The sequence below is a fragment of the Alosa alosa genome, chromosome 11 (genome assembly GCF_017589495.1).
Source record: "Alosa alosa isolate M-15738 ecotype Scorff River chromosome 11, AALO_Geno_1.1, whole genome shotgun sequence".
NCBI lineage: Eukaryota > Metazoa > Chordata > Actinopteri > Clupeiformes > Clupeidae > Alosa > Alosa alosa.
The window spans coordinates 8090347-8098585 of NC_063199.1; the positions used below are offsets into that span (position 1 = coordinate 8090347).

At 39.6% G+C, this 8239-nt stretch overlaps 2 protein-coding genes across 2 annotated transcripts; one reads left to right on the forward strand and one right to left on the reverse strand.

The window, feature by feature from the left end:
• Positions 1–263: 263 nt before the first annotated feature.
• Positions 264–5674, forward strand: dnaja (DnaJ heat shock protein family (Hsp40) member A). Its single transcript, XM_048256673.1, has 8 exons — positions 264–408; positions 699–841; positions 1253–1433; positions 1716–1820; positions 2035–2262; positions 3729–3959; positions 4136–4236; positions 4680–5674. The coding sequence occupies exons 2-8, from the start codon at positions 710–712 to the stop codon at positions 4896–4898; spliced, it is 1197 nt and encodes a 398-aa protein (XP_048112630.1). The 5' UTR covers positions 264–408; positions 699–709; the 3' UTR covers positions 4899–5674.
• A 471-nt stretch (positions 5675–6145) lies between these two features.
• On the reverse strand, positions 6146–7871 carry rps27l (ribosomal protein S27 like). The gene is made up of 4 exons (XM_048256675.1): positions 7724–7871; positions 6876–6984; positions 6648–6758; positions 6146–6363 (listed from the first exon to the last, which is right to left on the reverse strand). The coding sequence occupies exons 1-4, from the start codon at positions 7727–7729 to the stop codon at positions 6335–6337; spliced, it is 255 nt and encodes an 84-aa protein (XP_048112632.1). The 5' UTR covers positions 7730–7871; the 3' UTR covers positions 6146–6334.
• Between the last annotated feature and the right edge of the window lie 368 nt (positions 7872–8239).

Below are 8239 nucleotides of genomic sequence, written 5' to 3' on the forward strand. Positions count from 1 at the left end.
GTAGGCTAATAGCCTATATATTTTTCATCAGCATAACTATGTTCTAAAGATTATTTTTTTTGCATATTATTATTATTATTATTATTAGGACTAGGCTACTACTATTGTTGCTATTATTAAATGGACAGAGCATAATAGGTCTGTCAAACCACTATCCCACATCAACCAGTTCACCTCACCATTTAGGGCTACCAGTTTAGACCAGTAGGCTAGATAGGTGTACAGTTCTACGGCACGCAGCGAAATTTCCGGCGTCACTGCAAGCGCAAGCTCCAGAAAGTTCTGTACCGTAGGACCTTATATAAAGCGCTAGCCATGCGACTTGAGAATCAAGCTTCACTGATGATAGAGGTAGCCTAACGTCAGCGGCGTAACATAACGACCGGCTTTTTGATAAAAGCAGACATAGTAAGTAATATTTACTTTCGGCTTGACTTGTACCTGTCAGATGTCAGTCTTCAGTTATTCGCCTAAATTATGAAATATTTGAGAGGGATATTTACAGTTAACTCAACGTTATTTACAGGGACATAGATCTAGTAACATTACAACAATGGGAGCTTGTCAGTCTGTAAATGTAAGACATAATGTCAACATAGTTTTAAAGTTGACATTTGTCTTATCGTTTTCCGATATGATTATGATTCTTTTATTATTATTTTTTAGATTGATTTATTTTGTTTTTTTCCAATGACAAGGTTGCACAAAGATGGTTCGAGAGACCGGTTTCTACGACCTTCTTGGCGTTAGCCCCAAAGCATCGCCAGATGAAATCAAGAAAGCCTACCGAAAACTAGCCTTGAAATATCATCCAGACAAGAACCCCAATGAAGGAGAAAAGGTAATTATTGAGTCTTTATACCGGTATTTGCTTCCATACAAGGTTCAGATCGTTGACGCTATCAGCTAGCAGGGTGCATGCACTAGTGACAGAAATGCCTAGAACTTTCTCGAAGTGGTTAACAAGCTGGTCAAGCTGTTAGCCAGCTAGCCAATTTCTGGCTTCCTTCAGTATAGAGGTAGCTGAACGATTGTTTAATTTTGCTTTAAGCAGATTTGTTTAAATATTGGAGATGAAGGTTAAATGAAGCATGAGTCCTTGCTGTCAAATTAACGTTACGTCCACTGTTGCAATAATGTTGCCAACATGCCTTGATTGGGAAGCTTCTAAGCATTTGTTTTGACAAATTAATTTGGTTTGTAGATTCGACATTTTATTTGTAATTATTATTTTTTTTATTTTCAATCATAGTTTAAGCTCATATCCCAAGCCTATGAGGTTCTGTCCGATCCAAAGAAGAGGGACTTGTACGACCAAGGAGGGGAGCAAGCCATTAAAGAAGGGGGCATGGCAGGAGAGGGGTTCTCCTCACCCATGGACATTTTCAACATGTTCTTTGGTGGTGGTGGAAGAACTCAGAGAGAAAGGAGAGGTACAGATCCAGTCGTTTCACCCTGATTTGGCCATATTGATGTTTTACTTTAAGTTATAATGCAATGGATAGGGTAGTGAAAAAATGTAGATCTGTGAAGTGATATTTAGAACATTGCCAAAAATAGCATGCTAGTCTATATTTAAGCTGATTTTCCTGAGACCATGTTTGTCAGGTCAGTGCCTGTAAGGGAGTGAGTGGGTGTGTATGAGTTGAGCAGACTATGCATTTGTGTAAATTCTTATGAAGGCTGAATTTATTTAGTTATCTCTTTTTTTGCAGGGAAGAATGTAGTTCATCAACTCAGTGTCACACTGGAAGAAATATACAATGGCACAACCAGAAAACTTGGCCTTCAGAAGAATGTTATCTGTGAGAAATGTGATGGTGGGTATCAGATGTGATTGTCAAATACAGTAAATGTGAATGTTCAAATGAAGACTCTCGTTGTCTTGTCATCATGTCATGCTCAGATGTGTATTACATAAAATAATCATGCAATAACAAGTTTTCTTTGCTCCCTTTAAGAAGTAATGGTTCAATGTAGCAATATAACAATATGAATGTCCAACACTTAACAGTTACTCTTGGCTCGTGGCAGGTTATGGTGGCAAAAAGGGCACCCTACAGAAGTGCTCAAACTGCAAAGGCAGAGGCGTCCAGATCCAGGTGCAGCAGATCGGGCCGGGCATGATCCAACAGATCCAGAGTATGTGCAGTGACTGCCAGGGCCAGGGAGACAGCTTCAGTGCCAAAGACCGCTGCAAGAACTGCAACGGGCACAAGGTGGAGCGCAAGAAGAAGATTCTGGAAGTGCACATTGACAAAGGTATGAAGGGTTTTTTTCTTGAACATGTACAGTTTGTGGCTTGAGTAACTACAATAAAGTTGTATTATATCTTAGTATTGTATTGGTAAATTCATAGTAATGTATACAGATGTTATTTGAAACCTTACCAGAAACCTTATTTCCCTCAGAGAGTATGCCTAAAAGGTATTGTGTTCCAATAACAAGGATATAAAAAATATTTTGGTTTCATGCTTGATTTCCTTTTTTCCTTTTTTTACCCCTTAAAATGTGCTCATCAAGTGTTAATCAAGTGTACATATCATTGAAATAAAAATGATGCCCCAGTGCTCTCTACAGTGCGCCCATTTCACTCGCACATGCGAGTAAAAATGATGCCGTGTGAGTGCAAAAAAATATTTAGGCGCACTGGTGCGAATGACTTCTAACCATGTCAATGTTTGTCTGCAAAATACACCGCAACATCGAGAAACATTACTGGTGCAAACCATAGAATCACGTCGCGAATGCAGCATAAAAACTACACCTCCCATCAACGTTAGCAGTTTCGCGTTGTGACTCGCTAGTAGTCGCTTCTATCAAATCCAAGAGCGCGCAGAAAAAGCGGAAAGTTCGACTAGCCAGCCAAGATGCAAAGATTGAAGAAATGAGTTATTCTATCCTCCGAATTCATTGGATATAGGAGGAACAAGATGAGATTCTGAGAATGCAGTGAGAGAAGGAAAGGTAACCTAACATGCCTTTCAGCCCAGTTGACGTATTGGCTGCAATAAGCAAAATATAGCTGTAGCGAACCGGCACAAAAGTAACCTCCCGTAATACTCCCATTTTATTCAAAGGTAGAACGCTACTGACAACTCCAGGCTTCCACGCATGCTTGTTTGTTTACACCGAATACAAGCTGAAGTGCAAAACGAAAGTAGGCCTAACGTTTGCCTACTGCCCCTATCAATGCAGATATTTCAAATAAAAACTAAAAGTATAAAACATATATCCTTGATTAGCCTATGTTGGGTTTTGTGGAAGAGAAAATGGACTGTTTTAGTAGTAGTATTAGGCAGTATGCAGTCAGATAGGACACCATGGGCATATTTGGTTTAGCTATAGATGGATTCACAAATAAATAAATTAGCCTACATTTGGCAGGATACTTGATGTACAGGCTAAATGCAAATATGGCAATGTATTATATTATTTTACATTAACAAAATGTAGGAAAATAGAACAGACTGAAAATAAAGTAGGCACTGATCTTTCAAATCCTGTTTCCTGTAGCCTAAATGTTGTCAGTCATTCTTAATGTGACTTAACTGACTGTGCACCCACATTTTTGTCTGTGCTCCTAAATTTTTTAACTTGGGAGCACAAGTGCTCCTGAAAAAAAATGTTAGTGTAGAGCCCTGCGCCCGGTGACAGTATATTAACCATTGTTGAATAATTGCTATGTATGATCTGTCAGGTGACAACTGTAATGTTCCTCACCCTAGGTATGAAAGATGGTCAGAAAATCACATTCCATGGAGAGGGAGACCAGGAACCTGGCTTAGAACCCGGTGATGTCATCATTGTTCTGGACCAGAAAGAACACTCTATCTTCCAACGGCAGGATGACAACCTCATCACAAAGATGAATATCAAACTCGTGGAGGCGCTCTGCGGCTTTAAGAAGAGCATCTACACCTTAGACAACAGAACACTGATCATCAACTCTCCACCAGGTAAGCTTTGCTTCCTCCTCGCCTTGTAGCCTTTCTTTATACTCTAAAGTAGCAGTGTGTCAGTGCTGCAAAATGCCAATTGGAAAAGGACACACACATTGTTGTAAGGTGTGCCCACATGCTTTTTGCTATACTGGCTGTGATGTTGAGGGTAATGTTCACTTGCTCCTCTGCAGGTCAAGTGGTGAAGCATGGCGACATCAAGTGTGTCCAAGGAGAAGGCATGCCAGTGCACAAGCAACCATTTGAGAAAGGACTGCTCATCATTCAGTTCCAGGTATGTATACTGTAGATGTCAATATTATTGGATGCATAAAGTGCAACTCGTGCAAAAAGTGAAAAGGAAAAAATTAGGAGTGCAAGTGAAAAGAAAAAAAAAAAGGAATGCAAGATGCTTCTACCCTTCACGGTAGTAATATGAGATTCACTTCACATAGAAATATCTATAATTTAATAAGTACATATATTTTACTTAAATCAATGTAATAGCGGTGATACTGCCTTGCTCTGTAGTTAGGATATTGTGAAGCATTTACTAAAGAGAATGGAAGTCTAATGAATGGTCTATGAAGAGTAATATTTCAAATGTACAAGTGTTGTTGCTGTCAGATTGTTTGGCCAGTCTTTGGGTCACTGTCACCATTGTGTTGGCAGTGATACATCACAAGGAGGCGGAAGGGCAGTACCATCTAAAGTAAAAAACACTTGTTGTTCTCCCAGGTGGAATTCCCAGAAAAGAACTGGCTTCCTGAACACCGCCTCCCTCAGCTGGAGAGCCTCCTTCCGGAGCGCGACGATGTTATGATCTCGGAGGACATGGAGGAGGTGGACCTCTGTGACATGGACTCCGAATCCCAGAGGAGGAGCCAAAGCAGGGAGGCCTACGAGGAGGACGAGGAGGGGCCCAGGAGTCATGGCGTCCAATGTCAAACACAGTGATTGTACACAACCCTTATCAAACTCAGAATGGGGAGGAGGTCATTGTGCACATACCAAGGGCAGGACAGGTGTCGAAAACCATTCCTGAATAAAAGAAGAGTCCACACACAGTCCAAACACAAGTGTGCAAACTCCTTTTTTTTTTTCAAGAATCGTTTTTTCATAACCCTGTTCAGCCAGCCCCCACACACCCTTTTTTATTATTATACTGCAGCTGTAATGTGAGTTTACCTGTATACTGAACACCACTGTTCCAATTCCTGGATAGGCCATGAATAATCTCCCACCTTTTGAAGACTTAGTGAAGCGTCACAGTGGTTCACACTGACCACACAACCCAAGTCTGTACACCTGTGAAACATATGCTTCACCTGTCCACTTCTGTTAAACATGCACGACCATATGTGCAATGGGAGACATGGACCATGTGATTATGCAAGTTTCTTTATATTTATTGTCCCCTCAATGGAAGTGTGTTTTCTGATTGTCTTGTTTTATCCTTAGGAATTGGATACCACTGTATTTTGCATGCATCTCATTAATGTGCTGTCTGTGTGTGGTGTACCTATCTATTTGTGGTCTTGTTTTGCCGAAGAGAAAGACTGAAATCTTTGTGTGGTTTTTCAGTTTATTTTTATTTTTTTCTAAATGCACATGGGCCTTTATTGAAGATGATGGGTCATTGTATGCTTTCTATGAAGGTAACACCTCCTCTCACAATACTGACCTGTACATTGTTATTCTTATTTCTCAAATAAAATGAGGTCATGCAAATATATAGCTGTTGTTTCCTCATTTGTAACTGAGACACTAGACTTATTTAACGCCAAATGAATGCCCTCGGACAATAACATACGCTTCCTGTTTGAATCTTCAGGGTAAAAGTGTACAGTGAAATGACTTAGCTGTACAAAAGATGGCACCGTTGTTAAAATCTTGAATTAGTAATTTAGCAGACCTGTAAAGCTCACTTTTTAATAAATTATATTATGTACTGTATGCATCTTGAGACAGTGAGTATTTTACTTATTATTCCAATCTGGCAAGAGTTTAGAGCAGTACCATTTTTAATTCTCAGAGATCTTATATTAGGGAGGATTACTAAAGCTTAAATGATGGTATAGGGGGAGCCATATACAGACTAATATCAACCCATGTGTCTGCACTGGTGTCCAAATAGTGAAGAACTGGCATAGAAACATTTGCACATACAAAAAATCTGAAACTGAACTGAATGCACATAAATGTATGTTTGCATGATATTAGCATCTTTATTGAGAAAAGGGAGACTGATTACATGGTAGAAACAACCTGCCATGTACCATTCATACATAATTACATATCAATACTTCATTCATTGCAATCAATGAATAGTTAAGGCATTGATCAGTGATGCCACTTCCGGCATGATCATTAATTCCATTTCATCATCCTTTTCAGTGTTGCTTTCTCCTGAAGGAACAACCTAAAAAACAGATTGTAGGGAAAATGCTTAATACTCCATGTAACGTTAATTGCACTCAGTCATTGCAGCCTGACATTGATCCTACATTACTATTTTGTTTCACTTACCGATTTACATAAATGTAGCTTGTTATATCCCACTTTGTCAATTATGATTTTTTAATGTATGAAAGAAGACATTCATATAAGTAATCAAAACAATTCTGACTTGTAGTTCATTTCAATGTCCAAGGGTACCATCTTGTATCATTCTGTAACATCACTGTATGTGCAAATGGTTCATACCTTCGGTCAGCCTGGCCTTTCCACCCGTGGGTTGACAGAGCACTGTGGAACACCCCACACACAGTACCACTGTCTGGGCATGGCTGAACACAGTTGTGATTTTATAGCATCCTGTAGAGAAAATTAACAGTACAGTAAAGATACAGTAAGGCAGCACACCTCACACTGGTTTCAGTCTTGTGAATTAGTCAGTGGCTGATTGTAAAGTCTGTCAGCTGAGTCAACTACCTGGACATTTCACATCCATGAAGTAAGAGTTGGGACACTGTACAAGTCTCTTTTTCTTGTGCTGCTTTCTCTCAAAGTCCAGAGAAGGATGGAGCAGGTCTTTTGCCAACTGTGCAATGACAAGAAAAAACAACTACAATTCAATATCAATGTTTCTGAAACGATAAAATTACCCCTCATTATAAAAAACGCCATGGCTGGAAGTGAAACATATTTTCGATCTCAAAGCTGAGCTACTCGCTCTGCTAAGGTGTCAGCCAAACCAAGGCCTACAATTTCACCAAAGACAACACGGATGGGCGATGCAGGGGTTAAATTAATGAGATGACAACAAAACAAGCGACCACCACTGAATACTTTCTGACTGACCGCGACACAGAGAAAGTTTATGCATATTGTCGGAACATATTATATGTCACAAAACAAATGGGCTAAAACATATGTTTGTTTTCTAGCACTGCGAATCGGAACATGCTAGCCTGCATTTGGTAAGTTGGTTCCTGGTGGGCTAATGCATTTAGCTATAATGTAAACATCCTTACACTGACGTTGAAATATCAAACAAATGCTTAACATACGCGACAAAACAGTAATACAAGTTGTTATAAAAGTGAACTGTTGTACTTGTACGCGACTGACATGTGCAAAATAATATCAGGCCTGCCAGCAACAAAGCCTTTCTCGGCGAGCCATGTGATAAGAGAAAAAACTTTTTCAGTACGCACACAGAAATGACTGAAAACGCTACGAGCACCGCAGTCTGGTAGTGTCGACCGTGCTTTATCGACGCAAACGATTGTCATAATAATATATCTCTTTTTAAATGTGAAAAGAACAATCATACTTACAGGCATTTTAGCGAGTAGACGATTTTCACATACGCAGATTGATTGGTCTTCTCTCCCTGTACCTGAAGTTCGCTGCGTTGGCTGGTTGGATATCTGGGGGCCGTTGGTTGCCAAGAGTGGTTATATCCATCCTCCTAAAACAATGCTCACAGACATGTTGAGACATGCCCAAGGAAGTTATTGTGGGTTTGATTTGCTAGTTAGCCAATATATCATATACTCTGATTAAACAACTGAAAGAGCGTGTCATCCAATAAAATTGTTAAAAGGCTACATAGGCACCAGGTAAGTAGAGACGTTACCAGCCTTGAAGTAGCCTACCCCCCAAACTGACTCTTCACTGGCCAAATGTACAAATACCCCTTTTACTTTTGTGTAGTTTTATGGAACATATATGAAATATATTTTATGCATGACGTGCCATGCATTCTAGTGTGTTTAAAATTATTGCAATAGTTGTGGAAATGTAAAAAAGACTGTCAAATTCAGTTCATGTATTGGAGGTAAAGTTCTCAA